The sequence below is a fragment of the Pleurodeles waltl genome, chromosome 4_1 (assembly GCF_031143425.1).
Source record: "Pleurodeles waltl isolate 20211129_DDA chromosome 4_1, aPleWal1.hap1.20221129, whole genome shotgun sequence".
Lineage (NCBI taxonomy): Eukaryota > Metazoa > Chordata > Amphibia > Caudata > Salamandridae > Pleurodeles > Pleurodeles waltl.
In genome coordinates, this window is record NC_090442.1 from 736,119,403 (window position 1) to 736,142,890 (window position 23,488).

Genomic DNA, 23,488 nt, shown 5'->3' on the forward strand with positions numbered 1-23,488 from the left:
GCCTGACCATTTTCCTCCCATTTCACTCATTGATCCTCTGTGGAATCTGAATTTTGTGTTGACTTTCATAATGGCAGTTCCTTTCGATTTGATGCACAAGTGCCCTATTCTACATCTGTCTTTGAAGGCCACGTTGTTGGTAGTAATTACTTCAGCTTGTAGGATAGGAGAACTTCAGGCCCTCTCAGTTCGTTGCCCTTTTACAGTTTTCTGTCTGAATAAGTTTGTTCCCCTGTACCTGCCCGCCTTCTTGTCTAAAGTGCTTGCAGCCTTTTGTATTGCCCAGTTTACAACCCTTCCATCCCTCATTTTATCCTCCTCCTTCCCTTCCCACCAAGGAAGAGGAGTGTTTGCATAGCTGGAATTCTTGACTGGCAGCCTCATATTACCATAACCATGCTCAACTGGGAAAGTGGATGACCAGCTCTTTATGGGCTTTTCCATAGTTAAGAAAGACAAAGCAATGACCAAATGCACCATTTCATGTTAGGTCTTTCTATGCATCAAGATCTGCTGCACTTTGGCCAACAAAGACCCTTTGGGGGATATTTGTGCCCATTCCACTAAGGTCATGACAGCCTCCACTGTTCCCACCAGAAAGGTTCCAGTGGCTGACATCTGCCAGGCAGCAGCATGGTTATCTTTGCATACTTTTGCTACATATTACTGCCTCACAGCCAAGGCACACGATGACCGATACTCTGCAAGGTATGGTTATTCAGCAAACCTCATTCCTGCTCTGCCCCCAAAATGTCACGCACCCCTCAAGGTACTGCTTTATGACTCGTTCTTAAGGCAAGAATCCTGAGAGTCAAAAGATATTTATTGTGACTACTACACTTCCTGCAGATTTCTCATTGCACCTTCTCCTCCCCTGAAGAGTTGGCACTAGCTATAAGACGTAAAGACATGCAAATATGTTCTGTGCACGGATTGGCTTTTGTTTGTTCTATCCTGTCTGCGTGCTTTGGTGGAAGGTGGAAAAAAAACAGTAACGGACGTCAGTGCACCAATTGTGCCTACTATATGCTGCTTCTCAGCGGGCAGGATTGTGATTGCAACTGCATGATGCCACTTGGTTGTGCTGTGGAGTTGCTGCTGGGGAGCAAAGTTTTGCAGGCTAGCCTGAATCCTGGAGGATATTCTTAAATGGACCAATCTGTAGAGAACGTATGTATCCACAATAGTATCATTACAGAAGGTAAGTTTTACATTTGACTGTGTGGTATTGGACATTAGGTCTAATACCAGAGAATGTAGTAAAGCATTAAAATTTGCTTCAGATATAGAAAATGTTTCCACCAGATAAATACACTCTGAAGCACCTATTCAAGAGGGTGCAATAACAACAAATTGTAAAGCAGCTAGCAAAATTGAAAGACTAGAGCTATGGTAATGTTAGTTGGTTGGCAAAGTACATAACTGCATATTGAGGCTTCCTCTGAGTGCGGAAGAGGCAGAGGACGGAGACACTGTGAATAGAAAATACTTAGATGACACAGCCTACCAGATCAGTAGAACACAAAGGATAACCTTCCATTGGTCACCTCTTCATCTGGCTAGGAAGGTGGTAGGGGAAAGTAATGTTGGGCCGTAGTGGTAATGCTGGAGCCAGAAAACAATGAAATAGGAGTTGTTGAGGGTAGTTGATGGAAGTGAGGTGTAGTCATGCATGTCAAGGAATCCTGTCTTTGCAGAAAGTATTAAGTTCAAATAGCCTGTGAGTGAAATGCCTACTCCCATCTCACAGTGTCTGTGCTCTGATCTCAGCCTTCTGGCTCACCTTCATCACTATATTAGCCTTCCAAGCTAGGCTAATTCCTGTGAGAAACTACGTAACTTGGTTCAAGGAGGAGTGCTTCTCATTGTGCTAAAGGCTTTTTCTTTTCGCTGAAGGAGCCCATCTTGGACAAAATTAGAAAACCAAAGTGTAGGCCCTCTGCCTAGATATCTACTGTAGTGAAGCCTCTGTGCTGCTGGCCAAACATGGGATGTCTCCCCCGGAAAGATTGTGGTCACATTTGGGTTTAGTCTGGTAGCATGGATTGAAAGGGTTCAGGCTACTGCCTGTTTTGTGCAAAGATTTCAGGTTCTTGGGCATCTAGGGGTACGCTAATGAGTGCAGTATGTGGGTGAAAAGTATGAAAAGGAATTAAATGGTAGAGATGCCTGTAGGAAATTTGAGTTAAAAAAGCAACAGTAAGCTTCGCCAAATATTGCAAAAACTCTACTCTGATTTTCTACACACAACATCAGTGGAATGGGTTTTACTTCAAGCTTGTGGAGACATTGGTAGTACAGAGAGCAGACCCATCCTTGATTCCCATCAAAGGCCCATCTTTAGGTTCACTGCAAATAATATAGCAAACCAATTTTTGCTGGGTCACGAAAGTCCAAGTAATAAATGAAGATTCCCTTAAATTTTGTATTCATGAAAACATTTGCTGCTTATCAAGGACAGGGGTCAAATGTCAGGCTATTTCTTATGACAAATTGCTGCTTATGTATTTTTAACATGGGGCTTGGTGTTTAAGAACTCCTCATTTTGTAGCCAGATAAAGGTAAAATGAATTATTTGACAATCTTGCTATGGTACAGGTTGTGTGAGCGGAAAGGCTGTAGGATGTATTTGTTTGTAACACAACAAACTGTAACTATCTGTAAATTAACTGTACACGTGCAGCAGTTTGAAAAGCAAAAATGAAGCACATTTTTGTAATTCTGAAGTGTGATAGAAACAAAGATTTTAATAGGATCAAAACAAATCTGTTGAAGCACACATGATAACCAGTCACTGAAACCTGATTTCCACACATCAGTTGTGTGCAATATAGGTTTATCGATAAAATTGTATGTCAGTGCAAATTTAGTGTCTATTTCAATGGAAAATGTGCTATCTGTAAATAAGTGTGCTACGACCCGATGCTTTAGGTACAATAAAAAATCACCCACCTCCTCCCCATTAAAGGTAGGTGGGTCACAAAAGTTTGTCGTTCTAAAAAAAAATTAGGCTGTTATTCTAAAACATTTTGGGAAGCACTTCACTGTGTGAAGGAAGCCATGCAATTTCATGCTCGCTGTGTCTTTAGTGAACTCCTTCATCTCTAAGCATGTCACTCATCTGGCAGTTTAAAGGTACTTCTGGGCAATGCTGTTGCTTCATGGGGCAAACAGTATCTGTAAATTTGCAAAGGGAGATCATCGTGCGCTAATCCTCATCATGATAGCTCTAGAGGGTGACACATATTTGCACTCTCAATGACTGGCTGAATGCTCTGGGTCAGAAGTCCAGGGACGGGACGAGCTCTAAAGGCACGTCATTGGTTGCATATTGCTAATGTTACAAGTCTGAAAAAGATTCTCCAATTGCGAGGACATTTTTCTGAGTGATACTGGTCCTTTAGTGTTTGTATCTTCGTCGTGTTAATGAGTCCTCCTATCCTGACTGGCACATTTTTCACAATGGTGTTGATGCTTGGGCTTCCAAAATTGAACAAAACACTACTTGTTAAAATGCAGAATTGTGTGATTTCTTTGTAGAATGCCAAAGGCACATTGATTCTGTTTGTGGTGTCTGGACTCGGGGTGTGTTTATAAAGTAAACATTAATTAAAACATTTAAATATATTCTGGCCTGTTCAAACATTGGGGCCGCGCTATTATCAAGCTGTGTGCATGAGGAAGATGCTTTTTAAAAAAAATTATTATTATTATTTTTTTTTGTGCAAATTTGATGCACAAGGTAAGACACCTATTTTCTTAAATTCTCTGCGTGCAGTTTCGTCAGCCTGGAGATTGCCTTTTTTGTACTTAAAGGTTTTGTGTTAAATACCCTTGTTTCTTTTAGTTCTACAAATCTAATTTTTGAAAATCTTGACCTAACCTGAAGAATGACCAATAAATGTGGGCATGGGGCATTCTGAGGTCTATACAGTCTTAGCATCTGAAGTGCAAGTTCTGTCAGTACTCATTTAATATTTTTATATATAGGTTGGTGATAAAGTGTTGCGAGTGAACAGACGACAGGATACTCGAATGGGGGAGAAGCTCTTTAAGCATTTCCTAGGACTCCACATCACTGAAGTACGTGGGAAGAGCATTTTTCATCTTGGAAACGAAAATGGAAATGTCATGGAGGGGAAGTACAATGCTTGCAACATAAAACAAGGAACTGTAAAAATTGAAAAACTGGAGGAGAACCATTCAGCCACAGCTGTGGATAAGATTGACATCTCCAGCTCTTCTGAGACTGAAGATGAAAGTGAAGAAATCTGGGTAGCTGGGCTTCATCTTTATATGTCTGATGCCAAAGCTCTCTTGTCTGGTGGTTGGCTCAATGATCGATTAATAGATGCTGTAAACATGATAGTCAGCTCACATTTGGGTCATGCACCTAGTCAAACTACACTGCTCTCCCAGTCACCCGGTGGTTTTAAGCCAGTGGTGGTTGATTCTGTACAGATTCTTTATGATCATCATCACTGGGTAACAACTGCTTGCATTGGTGGAAAAGTGCTATATGCAGACAGCCTCTGGCGGCCCGTTTCTAAATATGTACAGGCACAAATTAAACAATTATATGCTACCCAAGTTGATCCAAAGGGAAAGCTCGAAGTAAACATTATTCCTTGCCAAAAACAATCGAATGGGTCCGATTGTGGAATTCTTGCTGCTGCCAATGCATTTGAACTAGCCCACCACCTTGATCCTACAGCTTGTTCTCAGAATTACTATGACGTTCTAAAAAGTAGGCAACATCTGTTCAGATGTTTGCAGGCTAGAAAATGTGTCCCTTTTCCAAAATCGAACATCGGCAATACAGTCAGCAAAGGAAAAACTGTCGCAGTGAAGATATGATATGTAGTTCACATATGTTGTGCTTCTTGTACCTACAATTGAGTCCTCCAACAACTTAATTGTTCTCTCTTGGGAAAGGGCGCTTCTAATTTTTTTTATTCATGCCCGTCAGGCATTTGATGTTCTAATCAGTCAAAAGTTACAATGTAAACGTCATTGTAAACAAACAAAAATACCATTTTGTAAAGCATTTTGACAGTCGCATATAGAGGACAGGACTTTGGTGCGTAAAACTTAGCAGCGCAGTTGGCTTTTTCAAATTTCTTGATTGTATTGTTACAGATTGCCTATTGTACTGTTTAAAAAAAAAGAGATCACTTTCATTGAGAGAAATTAGTTTGGTACTATTCCAAGCCGACCAATTGTACTCTCTAATGAAATAAAAGTATTTGAAGTGGGCCTAGGAAGGAACAAAAAATGTCTGGATTACTATGGTTACAAGCTTCAGCTCGTTGAACATGGCAAGACCCTCTAAATCAAGATGCATCGATATGAAGAATCTATTGCACTGCTTTTGGAGGTCTGGGATGACTATATAGCAACTCAATTGGACTGAAATCAAAGGCCGTCAATTGCATTTTTCCCAAATGGTGTTTAGATAACACAGAGGTGGATCCCTGCATCCTTCTTGTTTAACCAAATTCTTGTTCACACAAACGCTCCCGATAAAGCTTCCTTCTGGCATTGCCGAGTTTTCTGTGCAACAAGTTGGTACATCTTAAAAAGGAGTCTGACTCCCTTAAAGCTTATTCAACTTGATACAAACTGCACCTTCATGACATGCCCAGCATACATAGGTTGGAAGCACCATTTTCACTTTGGAACTACCATCTCATTTATAGGATTAAACTGGAGTAAGCAACTAACCTACTATTGATATGATGCATTGAAAATGTATTTGTTAACCATTAAAGTAATGGGAACAATGAGTGTAGACTCCTCCAAGCCTCTGATGAAGGTTAATAATGATTTTCTGGGCACTAAATGAAAGTGCTGTTGTAGCTCTGTTGATGCAACCATTGCATTACAAGAATCAGAAGAGAGATCGATTTAAAGGGGCATTGATACAGCAGTTACATACAATAAAGGAGATAGAAACTCTTTGATAATCCACTTTGTGCTCTAAGCAGAGGACATCCCTTTTAGTTGTGGCAACAAAGGAAGTGAACACCCGAAGAGGATAGTGACTACAACAGATGAACAAGCCAATTACTCCATTGTACACTTCTCTAAACACATGGACACCCTTCCGAAGATGGGGGAAAAATCTGCTTACTGGATAGGCTAAATGACTGATACTAAGACTATAAGACCTTGGTATTAGACCACATCAGTTCGCATTGCTGCAACTGATTAAAGAGCTGGGGCTTCTAAGTTTGTCACTGCTGAAGTGTACCAGCGCTTTTGGAACCTGGACACACTAGAAAATAGTTAAGCTCAATGTTTTTCCATGAGCCGGGTCGGTATCAGAAATGCCCTCAACCCAGGTATATCCAGTCCTAGCAAAGGTAGCAACTTGGCATTGCTTAAAGACCTGTCTGAAGATTACAAAATGCTATATAAATAACTAAAACAAAATGGCCCAATACCGATAGTAGTTAAAAACATAACTTGCGCCTGGAAGTGAGTGTCCAAAAGTGAATTGTGAAGAAAACAGCTTGAATTATTTTTCCTGCTAGACTGAAGATTTGCTACCTTATACTCCTACAAAATCTGGGACCCAGAACTTGGCACTGTATTAGGTACACATAGCAATGCATTGGGTTACTGTTAGACAGATTTGCAATGGATGCCTGAAAAGTGTGTATGTTAGTCACAAGAATCTTAAGAATGGGAAAAGTGCATTTCCTGTAGTCCGTTCAGTAAAGAGAATTGCGAGAACTGCACAAGGTTAATTTGTTTTGTGAGGAGAAATGTTGTTTGTGTTAAAGTTATGCCATTGTGCTTTAACTTTGTTCTCGTGTAGCTTACCAGTAGAGTAAGGGAATGATGTACACCGTAAAGACGTGAGTAAAGTCATTGGTGATTCTGTACTAGAGCAAAAAAAACTGTGAAGTCACTGAAAATGTTTAATTTATTAAATTGCACATGCCACTTTAAGCACAATAGGATGGGAAGCTTCCACTTGATGCGATTTTTCTTGTAAATTTAATAAAAGCTCATCCAAACAAAAAATGGCTTATTTTCTGTGATTAACTGGTATTTCACAAAGAGAGAGTGCACCAACCCTGTACTCCATCCAAACACCACCTCTTGCTCTCAGATTTGTGATCAGTCTTCATGCTTCACTGCCAGTTCTTTGCTTGCAATTCTTCCCTGTATCATCCAGCAGAATATCTCCTTCTTTCTCTGATGCCACTACCACACAGGGTGCTGAGGATGATTCGTCCCTTTGAAACCCCTGGTCACCGAGTATAGTAATAGGAGTTGGTTTTAAATAAACATTTATTGGTAAACTGACGTGCCTCACGCATTCACACTTCTGGTTTTAGTCATAAGTGAGAGAAGCGCCAATATTAAGGATTCAACAGCACAGGACCTTTAAAAGATTTGCTTGCTCTAATAATTCCCTGACGTTAGGCAGACAATCCTTGCTAAAATATGACACAGCAGCACCAAAACGTACACCTATAATGCACTAGTCTGCCGACCATCAGTCTCATTGGCAGTGCTGCAGTGTGGCCAGTAAAGTGGATGAGCTTTGATCTCCACTTCCCCTAGAGGGCGCTGTACGCTCATAGCTACTCTTTGCCGTATGAAGGAGTCCTCTGCTGGTTTCTTCTCCTTTCTCCTATATTCTGCACCCTTTCAAGACTCTACGTCTAATACCGACCTGTGTTTTTTCTGGCTTTCTCCTTTAACACCTGGCTCTTCTCGGTAGTGCTCTGGGCTTCTTTGTGGTTGTTTCTGTATTTGCGCCATGACAAAGACTGAGCATTCTAGATTTTCAACTATGGCTGACACTCCTCCTCACAGCCAAATAACACTGTTCAAGCCATGGAATTTCTGTGTCTTGCTGATAGTCGCACTTGAGTGAATTTATGCGCATCCAAATTATGTTCAAATTGTGCAATTTTCCATTCACCCTCTTTCAAGCCCCCAAAATACAGGAAGGGTGGCTTATGCGTCTGGAGAAGTGAACCTCAAGATTTCTTTCCACCTCCTCCGAAGTCTTGCAGAGTCTGCTACTATAAGGGATAAATGGGTGAAGGTTTAGCATCTGACAAAAGAAAAATGGGCTTCCGTCGCCACTCCTTTCCGCTTCCTCTTCACTTCCTTTCTATATTATACCACTTAGAATTCATGCTTAACCCTGACCACACTGGAAACATCTTTAGGTTCTGCTTTGATTTACCTCTCCACTTTTTGCCTCGGATTCAAAACGTTGCCTCATATTGCTTCTACTTTATTCGCTGTTAACAGAAATTACCGTTCTTCACCCATTCGATTGTAAGAAATATGTGGTCCAGCTAGTGTTGAGCTGTTGTTTGATTTTTCAGTCTTCTCATCATGTCTGCATCTCCTTTATTTCCTGAGCACTATAGGCCACTTGTTTTAAGTCTTATTACCTTTAAGGCTCTTAGTTTCTGTCATAGCGACATTTATGTTGGGCTCCAATCTATCGCCTCCAAGCTCAAGATCTATACTTCATTGTGATGTTTATAGTCTTCAGAAACCTTCTTGCAGTTCCCAAGATCCCTGTGTCTAGAGTTGGAGAGTTACTTTTCTCACCTGAGACGTAAGCTGCGAGATGTCTTCCCTTACTCCCTTCAGAAGGAAATATACTTTTGGGATTCTAGTAAATAATTAAAAATCTATTTGTTTTAGTTTTCTTTGCACTTCTTCTAACCTTCTATTTCTGACAACCGCATAGCACCACCAGACTTGTTGGGTATTTGCATGCTTTACAAAAACAAGCATCAACAATTTCTTCTGTGAGTGATCGCTGTGAAAGCGGTACTGAAGTTAGCATAATGGCATCCAGTCCCAGCAGAAGCACATTGTTTATTGTCTACAGATCGGTTCTCAAATGAGTAGCTCAGGAGGTACTGGTAGCTGTCAACCCGTTAGTAGCGCCCCTATGTGTAGCCCAAGCCAATAAATTAAAAGTTTTTCTGTAGTTGAATTGGGCATGAGAGAGAGAGAGACTTTCTCACTCTCTCGCTCTCACTCCCTCTCTCTCTCTCTCTGTCTCTCTCTCTCTCTGTCTCTCTTTCTCTCTCTCTCTGTCTCATATCCTACTGCCCTGAGAAGCTTTATTACTGATGTTCTTTCTTGGATGCTAGGGGGCATAGGATATATAACTACTGTGACACGCAGAGGCATACAAAACTGACATTAATAAGGTTTCTTTTTATGTTTTTTTTGCATTATTGCTGATGACCTTTCCTGGTGCACGGAGATGATCACTTCTAGTAGTCCTGCACACATGGCTGCTAATTGAATTTTGTCTGAAATGGTCATTATTGCAACACAAATTTGTGTTAGTAGCTCAGGGTGATTTATTTTATTTAACGTGGGTAGCTGTTATGATAGAAAAGGCTGGGAACCCTGGTCTACAGCATGCAGTGTACTTCTGAATATTTATTACTATGTCTTGAGGCTAAGGAGGCATGACTTGTCAGCCGTGGACCGCCAATGACCACTTGAACTGCTAAATATGGAAATGTAAATGAAGTGTCTACAACGAGCATAATTTAGCAATTCATCCACAACAAAGTTTATTTCCAGAGCGGAAGGTCGGAGTGCTTAACGATGTAGTGTCGGAAGACTGGGAGCACCACTTATCCTGTGAGAGTGCCCACCCTGTAGGAATGAGGCAGGCATCTCTTTCCATTTGTCTCCCACCACCACATTATTTCCAGCAATTGCATTATTGGTGACATGGTATTCAGATGATTTCTCTGACATGTGGTTACCCCTTCTTCTATACCTTTGCCTTCTTACATCTGGCTGGACAGCTCAGCTGTGGCTGACCTGTGATTGACAGAAAGCGCTTTAAGAAGCGGGGGGAGTGGGGCTTTTGCTCCGTCCCCATGTTGATTTCTTTGAGTACAGCACTTTAATGCAAACGTGTGCTTCCGCGGGAAGGGTGCTTGTTTTGCATGTTTTGCTTTGTGTGAAAAGATATGCTTTTTCAAAAGGCAAAGTTGACAAAGTTAAGTTGACAGGACGATGTGCAAATCAGTAGGACTAATAGGTTCATTAGAAAAGGTTACAATAGATGCCAAAGGTCTGAACTGTTAGTTATGTAAAGATACAATCAAGGCAGTAGGCCTGACATATTCATTGTGAAAAGCAAATGTTAAAGCCTGTAGGCGTTTATGGATGAATTGTTATTTCACTGTGTTAAAATTTGTTAAGAGGCATTTTGTTACAAGTAATCTCGTTTATCACTTTAGTAAGCAAGAGTTTTGGTTCTGTTTTGCCCGTCTGACAAATCCTTGGTGTTAGAGATTTGTGATCATTTTTATTAACCTCTCTTAGGAGGGATTGTATAATATTTTGCCAACTGTATTTTTGTCCATATTGTTTGTTTTATGATTGTATGGCTGATAGCAAATGGATTTGGACCGTGGTAGCACCCCCACAGTTATGTTATGTTATAATTGCTTGTATAGCGCTTAAACTGCCCGAAGGCCTCGTAGCGCTCATGCTGCAACGCAGAATCGCAATAGTACACAACATCATATGAATTTCAGGCTCTGAAGAGCCATGTTTTTAGGGCTTTCCGAAATGAGGTTTCTTGAGATCTTGATCTGAGATTATGTGGCAGACTGTTCCAGAGTTTAGCTCTTAGAAAAGTCAACGACCTTCCTCCCCATCTTGTCTTTTTCACCTTTGGGACTATAACTAACATAGCTGAGGAGGATCTAAGTGATCTGCTCGGTATATAGAACAATGTTCTCAGCATATCAGGACCTTGATTATGTAGTGCTCTGTGTATGTGGCCTAATGCCTTGAATTTGATCCTTTTGGCTACTGGAAGCCAATGTAGAGAGGAGATTCCATTACGGATAGATTGTTGTTTTGGAACTTTTAGGAGCAGTCGTGCGGCTGCATTTTGCACTCTCTGCAGTCTTTCTATAATATAGCTCGGTGAGCCTATAAACAAAGTATTGCCATAGTCAATGCGAGATCCTATCAAGGCCTGGATAATCAATCTTTTTGCAGCAAAAGGTAGAATCGCCATGACCTTCCTCAAGAGTCCTGAGAAGAGCAAAGGAGGTGCCAGCAACTCTGTTAACATGTTGTGACATTGAAAGTTGGGGGTCCAGCCAAACTCCCAAACTTTTAATAAGGTTTTTTGGGGGCGGGAGAGTACTCACTCCTTCTATTATGGCTGGATTGACCAACATGTTTTTTGGATGCCCAAAGAACATAATTTATTTTCTTTTTTTCCGTCATTCAGCTTCAATTTGCTTTCTAACATCCAAGCAGCAACAGCTTGTAGGCAGGGACCTAGTGCAGTCCCAAGATCCGGTTGCTCATTGGAAAAGGAAACAATAAGTTGGGTATCATCTGCATATGACACCAATTTTACGCTAAATGACTGAACAATCTCTGCAAATGGCAACATATAGATGTTAAACTGTAGTGGACTTAGGTAGGATCCCTGGGGAACACCACAGCTGCTCATAATGCTTTTGGAGATGCAGGATCTGTCTAATACTTGAAAGGATCTTCCGTAAATAAATGAGAAGAGCCATTCTAGAGCGATTCCAGAAATTCCAATCTTTTACATCTTCTTTTTTAAGATATTCAGATCTACCGTATCGAATGCCGCACTGAGGTCTAGGAGGATAATGGCTGTTTCAATCCCTTTATCGAGCCTTTATCAAGCCTATTTTTTGTTTCCTGCGTAATAGCAATCAACGCGGTCTCCATTCCATGCAGTGGCCTAAAACCCATCTCTGGGGGATGTAGTATCTTTCTCTCTTCCAAAAGAGCGGCGAGTTGAGCATGTACATGCTTTTCTGCTATTTTGGCCATAATAGGTAGCAGTGAGATTGGACTATAATTGTTCATCACCTTTGAGTCTAAATTAGATTTTTTTTAAAGAGGCTTAACAATGGGCTGTTTCCATAGGTCCAGAACTATACCGGAGGAAAGTGAGATATTAATGAGACTTAAGATTACAGGACCTAATACTGGCGCTCCCACAAGAAGAATCTGAGGTGTTGCCGAGTCCAAGATGGAACCTGATTTAATGGATCCCAGCAATCTTATTACTGTGTCCATGTGTATAGGAGTAAAGTTCGGCAGGGTTATCCCCTCCCTTAACTTCTGCCTAATCTCAGTAGAATCTCCTTTAGGAGTATTGGGAAAGGATACATAAATATCCTGAATTTTTTTATGATAAAAAGTCACCAGGTTATCAACATGCACCTGCGGGGAATCCATAGGTTCTATATCGTCAGGAGGGTAAATAAGTTCTTAAAGAGCCTTAAAGATCTCTTTTGGCTAATTCGCTGTTGCTTCAGTTCTTAAGGAATAATAATTAGCCTGTGCACTTTTAATTTCGGCATGATAGGAACGAATCGAGTTCCTATATTCCTCTTTCAATGAATCATCTTGCATTGGCCTCCATTTCCTTTATCGCCTTCTACATTCCCTTTTTTTCTCGAGTAGGCTCAAGGTAAACCACGGGGAGAGTCTCCTCCGTGGACTATACCTTGAATCGGAGAAGGGTATGAGTTCATCCAGGCTGTCACTGACCCATTTATTGAAGGAAGCTCTCAGCTCGGTTATTATTATTATTTTCCGGCCTATGGACCCTACTGGATCTTAGTGCAGATGTTAAAACTGTTTCCTAAGTTAAATTACGGCACAGACTAACAGCAGTAGGAGTATCAGGATCAGCATTCCACTGGCTCTCCTCATTTCCTAATGAAAAAACCTTTCAGGTGTATGAGAAGCCTTTTTACTCTGATACCTCCCCTCTTAAGTGTGAAGCCCCTCAGGGTTCCTCATTTAGTCCCATGCTTTTTCATCTATAAGTCAGTCCTTTAGCAGAGGTTGTGTTTTCTTTTGGTCTCTCAATCATTTTATATGCAGATGATATGTGGATTATGACCCCCTTTACCTAGGATAATCACTGTAAAGTGGATCAACCTGAACCCTGCCTAAAGGAGATTGCTGACTGGATAGCTAGTTTTTGTTTGAAACTCATTAGGACAAAACAGAGGTGCTGGTGGTTGATGAAAACCTCAGTCGATAGATATTGGATTGTTGGCTCAATTCTCTTGGTAGTCACCCCAGCCTAAACAAGCTATTAAAAACTTGGGTTCCTGGCTGGATGAAAATCTCAGCTTTGAGATCCAAGTTGGTAAACTGGCCTCAATATGTTTTGGCATTCTGAGGTTACTTAGAAAGATTTCAGATATCCTCCCACCGCCCTCATGGAGGATCGTGAAGCAGGTATTGATTCTTTCCTGATTAGCTTATCGAAACTCCCTTTACCATGGATGCCAACTTTACATTCTTGAAAGAGTCAAGGTAACCGAGAACACAGCTGCGAGGCTGCTACTGAGAATACCGAGTTATCACTCGGAATCCGGTTTCTTGGCGCCTTGCATTGGCTCACTGTTGAACACAGAATCCAATTAAAATCATTGTGTTGCCCATGAGGCTCATCATAAAAAGGCTCTCATATGTTGTTTCCCTTGATGTGTCCCTATGTGCCTAGGAGATCGTTGAGATCATCCTCGCTTAAGTTAAATGAAATACCCATTGTGTGAGAAGTGGAGGTCTTTCCTTTTAGTTTTTTCCTAGTGTCAGAACTATGGAATGACCTGCCTATCTGATGAGGATGACAGAGGAAGACGGTCTGTTCAGAAAATGATTAAAAACGTGGCTGTTTGGGGATTAAGATTCAATAGTGCTCAGCAGCTTTCAAACTCTAGTAACCGGGTAACCACCGCTGTTTAAGTTTGAACTGAACTGAACTGAAGTGAATGGTTGCTAGCTTATGAACAATATGTTAGACATGAGTTGGTTATGGTTTCCAGCCATTGATAATGGCTATAGGCTTGATATGTCATTGCTTTGTCTGCTTAGGTCTAAAACGTTAATTATGAAAAGTCACATCAAAGACAGTAGGTCTGGCTTATTATGAAAAGCTTATGTTGCAGGCAATAGACATTTAAAAGTGAATTATTACACTGTTACAGGTGGTAGACAGATGTTTTGTTAAATGTATTCTCACAGAGTACCATCGTCGGCAAGAGGTTTTGCGTTTGTTACCCCTTTGACAGACCTTGGGAGTAGAATATTTGCCCTGTGAGGATCCTTGTTAGACTCTGTTAAGAGGGGTTTGCATGTTGTTTTAGCAACTGTAATTTTGTACATCTTTGTAATTTTATTTGGGAACCTGATGGTTGCATAACGGGAAAGCATATGTGCAGTACAGTACACCTGAGTTGTTTATGGTGACAAGCCAATGTTAAAGGTTATATGCCCTTTTAGTTTGTAGGGAAATGTTGTGTCCAGTGCCAAAGTTTGCGTATGAGGAAAAGATGCAACAAAGACAGTAGGCCTGACTTACTCATGGTGAGAAAACATTTTAAAACAAGTCTGTGGATCTTTATTATTCTATGTCACAGAATGTAGACTGGTATTGTGCTACATCAAGTCTTACAAATTACTTTAGTAGGCAAGGGTTTTGGTGGTTGTTACCTCCTCTGGGTAGAAGATATGCCTTGTGATAATCCTTGCTTTATTCTCATAAAAGGGCCTGACTGGTTTAGTTGTCTACCAGGCTCTTATAAAAGGAAATCATAAAAAAGGCAGACCTATTCATTCATGGGGCTTTGGGTTGGCTCTCTTCTGCTATTGGTCTGTTCATGTGTCATTATCATTCTACTTCATCCTATGATGGCTGTAGGAAAGTGCCGATTTGTTGTCTGATTATCCCCCACCCACAGATTTTGAACTGATGCTGCTGGTTTTTCAACTCTTTGGTGCACTGGTCCCTGTTGTCCAGGCCCCATTGCATTGGCTGTGACCTCTCAAAAGTGTATATGCACTTGGCTAAACCCTGATTGTCATAGTTAACTTACTAGCCACGGGTACCTTGAGTATTATATACTAGGGTCCTATAAGTAAGTTAAGTGTCACCAGTGGACTGCAGCACATGTTGTGCCACCACTGTTATGACAAAGTGAAAATAACTAGGTCTGCCATCACAACTTTTAAACTGCCAACTCAACATTTCGAAATAACCCTTTTGCCAAAGTCCAAACCTTCTTTTTTAATATCTATAGCTCACCCCCTAAGGAAGACTTACAAGCCTAGATAGCATGGTCCTGATATTAAGCAGGGCATGTTGAATTTATACTGTGCATGTCTTGATAGCAAACAGTGCTGTTTGTACTTTAGTAAGGCCGGTAGCCCCATTAGCTTACATGGAGTTTCTCTACCCCCTTACTAAGTGCTAACTTCCTTACTAGACCATCGAATATGGTACTTCAAGGTATGAAATGATTTGTTGCATTAAACCCGGCTTATTCCTGAAGTCAGATTTAAGGTAGGTTTTAAGGCAATGGTGACTTCAGAAAGCCACCACTTTGTTGCCCAAGTCCTGAGCGATCTTTGATTCAGGCAGAGAAGGCTACTCTGAGATTGTTTTGCCCAGACCCCCAGGAAGTAATGTATTGTGGGAAGGGTTGATCTGTAGGAACTGTGGCACTATTAGCTTGTGAGGGCCCCCTCCCTCAAACACGAAAATGGCATAAAAATGGCAACCCTGGCACACAGTCCTCAGATCACTAGTGGACTGGAATGAAGACAGAAAAATGACGGCCTTGATGCCCCCTGGGCCTGAGAAAGAGAGGCTGCACCAAAGGCTGGACTGCCCTTCTGAACCTGAGTGACCCGCAAAGAGGACTGTGCCTACTGTGCTCCCTCATGGAATTGACCTCCACTTGTGCCAGGACAGAAATGACTCGGAGCTAGGTGGCTAATCTCTGTTAAGTATCAGGACTACAAAACCTAAGGAAACATGCTTTCTTGAGAGCCCGTCTGTCCAGGATAGCCTGAGTACCGCTGTACCCTGGACTGTCAGCTTGAATAAATACTCCTGACCCTCATGTGGTGCCCACTTGTCCATTAGTCTCATGACAGGAGTCTGAGTGGGCTCTGGTACGCTAAAAAAAAGATTTGCTTACCTGCTAGTAACCACTGAGACCGCTATAACTGGTTGACCAGCTGCAAATGGGGCTGCACTGGACTCCACTGGGGCATCATAAGAGATGGAATACTGAGGCCAGAAGTGATGCCCCTGGTGCTTGTGTATCCCAGGGGGGGCCCCAGGAAGACTTGCCACACCCTCAGTATCTTCAGAATCCTACATCCCAGACATCAGGACCATTTCTTGGTTGGACTGCGATAAAGGATAAACGTATAGGGGGGGACCCTGAGAATGCTGGACCAGTCAGGGTAACTGTCCTCCTGGACCTGTGTGGCTCCTGTGACTGACTCCCCACTCGTTGATGTCCATCTGAGCGTTTTAGTAGGCAGTCTAGCCCATTGACTGAGAACTGCTAAGCCACATAAAAGTTAATGCATCCTTAAGACTGATCTGCAGTGATTTATTATAACTTTGAAAAATCATATCTCCGGTTTCCTGTGACAGGTTTTTGACATTTTGGTGTCTATCTAGAGATAAACATATTTTTATTAATTGGTATCCGATGTTTGTGGAGTTGTGATTCTTAACTTATTGATAGTTTTGGTACTTCTAAATGCTTTACACTTGTCCTTTTGAATAAGAGCCGGACTGCTCTGTGACACAGCTACCCAGGACTTAACTGGCTCTGTTAGAGGCTGTGATAGTATTGCATGGTGAGGTCTCACAACCACAAAACGTAATAATCCACTTTCCTACAACAGCAAATAGCCTTTGAATTATTGCCCTGTGAGTGATAACTTTTTCCCTTATCTCTTATGCAGGCTGCTGAAAATGAGTATGCTTCAATGCCAGGGCTTATAGGCCATTCCTTTAAATGTTTTCATTTTATTTTATATATTTCTATCGCCATTTATTATTTTATTTTTTTAGTGTTTTAGTGTTATGTTGACCATTCTGAATTGGTACGTTACACTATGCACAGTACCATTCCAAGTTGGCTGTCCAGTGCATGTTTTATTGAGCAGCCATTTTAGAATAATATTCTATATGGTGTATCATTATGTTATCACTTCTAGATTGGTAACCTGTTGAGCTCTTAAACACAGTCGGCATTTTTTAACTTTAAAATGGCAATACACAATGCACAATAACATTCCAAAATTACTGTCTGCAGCAGGCTTTCGTTTGATTTTTTATTTTTTTATTTTATTTTTTATATTGCAAGGACATGTTCCCAATATTTAGGCCACAACGTATTTTCTTTTTTCTACTTTTATCCTTTGAATTAACCTTACAGATCGTTGAGCTTTTGTTTCTTTAATTCTGAATGGTTAAATGGGTGAATTCCAAAAAGAGAAAGTGTTAGTGAGTGGATGAATGAATTTGGGTGCGTGAGTATGTATTGTGACTTTTTTTTAGTTTACACACTCAGGCACTGAAGAGGCACTTTGTTATAAGATTGACCTATTGACTTTGACATTGCTAATTGCATTAGGAGTCCTAGCAGAAAAAAACAGAATGAGGGAGCACATTAATTAGAGGGGCATGGTAAAGAAAGGTGGAATGCTAATAATGGATCTCATTTGGAAAAGGAAATACTAGAAAGACCATTTCCAACAATTTTTGTTTCCTACCTCAACGTATTTATCAGTGTCTCTGTCTGAACGATCCTTTAGCAGGTTCTTTCAGTGTCTACTCTGAGCAGATTTACTTCTGTAGTCACGGAGTTTATCTTTGGCTCCATTGATGACATTACTTCAGTGGTAGTCTTCTTGATTTGTTGAAGGGAATACTCTGCGGATTCCTGCTCACCTTCAAGTGAGCTGAGCTTCCTGATGGTTTCACTGTTCCTAGGTAGGCATTTCTCGTTTCTGTTTTCTGGCCTGCGTATTTGTCCATCTTATTTTGCTGTCCGCTTCCACCTCATTGGTCTCGTACCATGTTGCCACCTTGGATCTAATTATATGTGTAGGTGTCTAGGCTGGGCCCTTGTTGCTCGACTGCAGGGTCCAATGAACATTGAGTGTGTTTGTCTACTCTGCTGGTTAGGGAAGGAGATACTCGCTGCGCCTGACCGACTTTGGTGAGGGGTAGGGTGGGGGGGGGGGGGGAGTTATAGATTGAAGTCCTCCCCACTCATCCACCTCTCTGTGTTCTTTGCATCCCGCCCCTGTTTAAGAGGAGTAGGGTGTTTTACTGTCTTTTGTCGAATACTGATCAGTTTGAGCTTTTAATATTTTAATGGTGCGTCACGGTTTGCCTTTGACCATTTTCAGTCACTATTTAATTTTTGCTAAGTTAGGAATAGATTCACCAATGGAAGTGGGGGAGTATGGCGGAAGGTCTCCCACTGTTCCGTTATGAATCCTTAGCAGTCTCCATACTCAGCCCTTTTGAGGTCAGTGGCACGGGGGCTCAGCGGTACTATAGAGTGCTGTGCCGCCTTTCAGTATCTGAATAATGTACCAGTACCCCGCCCTCACCTCCAAGCCGGTCTACTTTGTCCCTCAACCTCCATGTCTGCCTATTCGGGCTGCATCATACGGTGTTGTGTCCCACTTCGGTGCTTTTCTACTTATTGCTGTTTTTCCTGGCCCCAGTGTGTCTCTGTTACAGTGTCATCGGTGGCGGCACTCTTTCAAGACTGGTGACTGGCTTTACCAGTCATCTGGCGTTTCCCCCATGGAACTGGTAGGGTAGGGAACCTTTTTTTAATATGGGGGCGGGGTTTGTAGCAGTGCAGCAGTTTGAAAAGCGCTGCAGAGTTCCTTGTATCCAACAGTTTTCAGGCAACAATAAAATGCTAAGATAACTGTGGTGATTAATGTACCTGCTGAAAAAGTTCATAGTTTTGTCTGGTGGCAGTTTTGACTCTTCTAAGATGGTGCAGAAGGCTAATAGTGGGATACAACTTTTGTCATTCAGATTTTTTGTTACTGTGCAGTTCATAAGTTACAGTCAAGATTTAGCACAGTGAGCTATAAACTGCCATCTAAGAGCTGCCTGCAAACTGTATGGTACGGGTTAGAAAGTTATGTTTTTTCCCCAGTCTTTTATAATCCTAATTTTGCTAAAAAGGGTTTGTTTAGGTAGAAATAAAATATTAGAAAAGTCAACCATTTTTTTAAAATATATTTTTATTATTGTTATATCAACAACGAGATACAAAGAACAAATGAGAGTTGTGATACATATCTATACAATTATTTACGTGTTCCAATGCTAATTCTTCCATGGTCCATGCATTCTTAGCGGTATGGATACGATTATGCGATTGGAAGAGGATTCTTGGAGACATTATGTTCACAATGAATGCAAAAAGAGGAAGAAGAAAAAAACAAAAAAAAATGCCATAAAGAGTGCTAACCAAAAAAAAGAAACGAAAGAGGAGAGAGAGATAGAGTGATGTCGTATTTGGGAACAGTGCGCATAGCGGGTGGGGGCAGGGGGAGGGTAGGGGGAGAAGGGCGTCTTCAGTGCCCCCGGAGGCAGCTGGAGCTATGCTCCATGTGCTCTTATTATGATCAAGTGTCAGGGCAGGCCGGGGGACCCAGCAGCCACCCACATCCCGGGACGGGGCAAGCAGGAACAACCGCCCAGACGGGAAGGAGCCAAGGCAGCAGGGCCATCCAGAGCGCCTGTTACTCATTGTAATTGTGGTACATATTTCCCCTGACTCCACCGATTCAATTATTTCTTGTTGGTGTGCCATTTTATTGTGTCTACTGGATTAACCTGTTGTGTCCATATTTCAAACTTGAACTGTCAGCTGATAGGTACTATCATTGACATTTGGTTATTTATTTATTTAGGGACGTAGGTTATCATCCTTGCTTTCCATGGTTATCACAAAGGAGTTCCATGTGTCCACTCCTTTGATCTGGATCCCTTTTTCCTGGAGTGATTTTAGTGTCTGTGCTTCCGCCTTGGCCCAGCGCAGCAGCTTGGATTGCCACTGGTTGATGCTTGGCGCACTAGGCGCTTTCCAATGCATGGCTCTTAAGCTTCTATACATCACTAGTGCTAGCGCTATACATCTGTGAGTCTGTTTCTGCCTTTTGGATCTTACCACTATTCCTAGTAAACACAATTCAGGCTTGAGAGATAGCGGAATGTCAGTCCATTCGGTTAGCATGGTTAATATGTCATTCCATGCACGCAGAATTGGAGGACAGTCCCATGTCGCATGAAAAAAAGTGGCCTCTGTATTGCCACATCTGGGGCACTTCTGTGGTGTCTGGGGGAACACGCGCGCTAGACGATGGGGTGATAAATATGTTTGATGTACATAGTTAAACTGGGTATAGCTGAAACAGGGGTAACGTGATACTTCATGGATCATTTTCATAGCCTGGTTCCATGCGTTCTGTGAGAGTGGTTCTGGTAGTACCTGATCCCATCTGTTTTTTTGCTTGCTCCTGTCCATGTTCGATATGTGTGGTCAGAATTTTGTAGGTCCTCGATACATTCATTGGGGTAGCTATGTTGTCAATCAGATCGTGTAATATAGGGGCAGTGTTTGGTTCCCCATTTCTGCAATTCCAGACTGAACGCACCAAGTGTCGTATTGCACCGAAGTCAATAAAACTACCCTGTCCCAGGGTATATGTATCCGCCAGTGCCTCATATGTTAGAAGTTGCCCTTCACTATAGATATCACCCACGGTAAGTATGCCCTTCTGGGGCCATGTACTCAGGCCCACCGTGGTTGCAATCTTAGCAATTTTTGGGATGGCCACTAATGGGATCCTGGGGGAGTACTGCATTTTTTTGTCTCCTGTGAGAGCGTAGCGTCCCCATGGCCAGGGGGCATTATTCAGTAAAATATTCCGTGAGTGTTTGAATCCATTTCGATTCATCAGGTGTTGCAAGATATCAGTATGACCTAGGTCCGAGTATATCATCTGTGTTTCTACACCTGTAGGGTTTCCGAGCCATTTAAATATCCACTGCAACTGGGCGGATGCATAATATAATTCAAATCTTGGTGCACCCAGCCCTCCTAATGTAAGTGGTTGATATATTTTGGATAATGCCACACGCCGCCAGCCATTGCCCCAGATTAAGTCTATTAATATAGAAAAGTCAACCATAACCACTGTTACGTTCTGAATCCTGCGTTTGCTTCTTCAGACCAAGCACTCTTAAAAATGCCGACCTGTATCGATGATCTGTGAAACCTACACCTCGTAGTCCACTTTGTCTTATATACCATTTTCTGTGTACTGATTTACACTTATGATTCATTGTCTCTGCGTGTCTGTGCGTGTGATGTAAAGTGCTCCAACTCACTACGCTGGTAGGAGATGCACTATAAAACAAAATAAAATACGTGCAAGAGAGGGGCTGTGGAGAGGCACAGTTAGAGGCTTATGGTGAGGGAATCATTGAAGAGCACCAATAGAGATTTCAGTATCCTGGTGCTCTGTAAGGTCATCATTTACTATGCTTAAAAAACTAATACAATTGAATATATAATGAAAAAATGTGTTGTAGAATGCACCGTATTTGCCATTTTCCCCATATTTTGTTGGGAGGAGGGAGAACCCCCACCCTCACCCCATTGTAGTTGTCAGGCTTGCTTGTTATGTACGCCAATGGGGCTGGTCATGACAAAATTTGCAAGGGCTGCTTTAGGTTACCAAGCCAGCCCTGCACTCTTTCTGCCTCAGGCTGCAGGAAGACCAGTAAATCCAGGCCATGTTCTAGGAAGCGAAAGCAGGCCTTCTATCACCATAGTTTTTCTTGCACATCACTGTTCAATTTCCCTTCATAATTAAGGACAGGGTGGGCACCCTTGTGCCTCCGGTTGCCAGAACCTCACTCCCCAGTTATACAATGCAGATGTGATCTCAAATTTCTGGGGGAACATGTTAGACCTTCCTTGGTCCTAGGTTATTGTGCAGCCATTTTAGATGGTGTCTGGCCAGTACTAACTAATCTTAAGATTCGTCCCAATCGTAATAGATACTCTTTCTTTTCATGTTGGTAGTTTCTTCATGATTTTCTTCCTTCTAAAATGTTTCGTCACATAAGATCGTCAGTACTAACGCAAAAGTAGTACTTTATAAAAATAAAAAAATCTTTTAAACACTTTTTAATGGATTGAGATTCTTGGTAAAAAAGAATTACATTGATATTGTTGTCAAATATCAACAGTAACCCGCCACTTGCTCACCTCAATCCCGGCTCCTACCTACAAAGTATTACTGTTTGCTATATCGGCCCTCCCCAAAATTCCTTCAACTTCTCATACAACGATACTGGACAAAAGTGTTCACTATCTCGACGTGATACAGGGAGAATAAATGCATGTATATATGAACATATTCTCGCTGTGTAGGAAGGGACTGCGGAGGCATAGCAAGTTTTTTTTTTTTTTTTTTTTTTTTTCATTGTAAATATATAGGAAGCAGCGGAGAACCTTATATACTGTGCTGTCAAAGGGTTTTGTGTAGTTTTTGTCTTAAATTTCCACAGAAGTACTTTACAGAGGGGACAGCCTGAGGGCTCGCGCTTATGGACTGTGGCTAGGGGCAGGTCACTAGATGGGAGGAATAAACCGGTGATGAGTCTTTATATTGTTCAGAATCATAGCTGGGTGGATAGACCTAAGATGCAAAGTTAGCTTGTTCCAGAGTCTAAGAGCCTAAGTAGAAAAGGCTTTGGACTATTACAAATATTACCAGATATGGAGATATTGAGAGATAGTGGAAATTCATTGTCTTTACTGGAGCGATGTGAAGACGAATTTGTACTTATCTACGGGTACTGTGGAAATGCAGGTATGAAAGAACCTGCATTTCCAGCAGCCCCTTGGATGCTTGTTCATAAACATTTTGCAGCTGCTTAAGCCAAAGCAAACTGACATGTTTTCTGGCAGAAGTAAACACCCAAGCCTTTGATCTCAGTGTGAGAGTATGCAATACCTTCATTCCAGGAATAGTGACGACTTTAAATGTTCTAAAAATCCTATATAGTTGAATGCAGCTGCGATTCTGACTACGGGGACGAAAAATATTCACAGCACATGAATATATGAAATTTGCCAATGCTGAAGAAATGGTGTTAAAGGGAAGTAACCTTCTTGTGTGCTTTTTAGAGCAACGTAAAAACTGTAATTGTGATATGTGCTTTAATGGGCCAATATGACAATTGTCATAACATTGGACACAGTTAAAACTGACTAAGCAAAATGCTTCACTGCACATCGTGGAAAAATACTTTCTAGCAAATGTGGTAATTTAGAGGGGCTAATTTGCTGACTGAGATCTAAGGTTGTGAGATTTGTGTACCCAAAAAATATAATTCCTTTCATGCATCGGAGCACATGAAGCGTAATTGTGCCGTTTGATTTATTTTTAAACCAGTAAGTAGTGTATTTTCTCTCCGTCCTCAGTTCACTCTTTGGCTCCATAATTTACTCTCCATCTCTTCCTCACTCTCCCTCGACTCCCCCCCCCCCCCCCCAACCCTTCCTCCCCCCTTTACCTCTCCAAC

General features: G+C 41.6%; 1 protein-coding gene across 3 annotated transcripts in view; it reads left to right on the plus strand.

Moving 5' to 3' along the window:
- The window catches only part of TMEM209 (transmembrane protein 209), a 247,680-nt gene that overhangs the window by 149,753 nt on the left and 74,439 nt on the right, over nt 1-23,488 (plus strand). For 2 of the 3 annotated variants that reach the window (XM_069229331.1, XM_069229332.1), the window contains exon 9: nt 3,991-4,083. The exons of the other annotated variant lie outside the window; for it this stretch is intronic. In XM_069229331.1, coding sequence (XP_069085432.1) covers nt 3,991-4,083 — 93 coding nt within the window. The remainder of the gene's footprint in view (nt 1-3,990; nt 4,084-23,488) is intronic. 3 annotated transcript variants of the gene reach the window in all.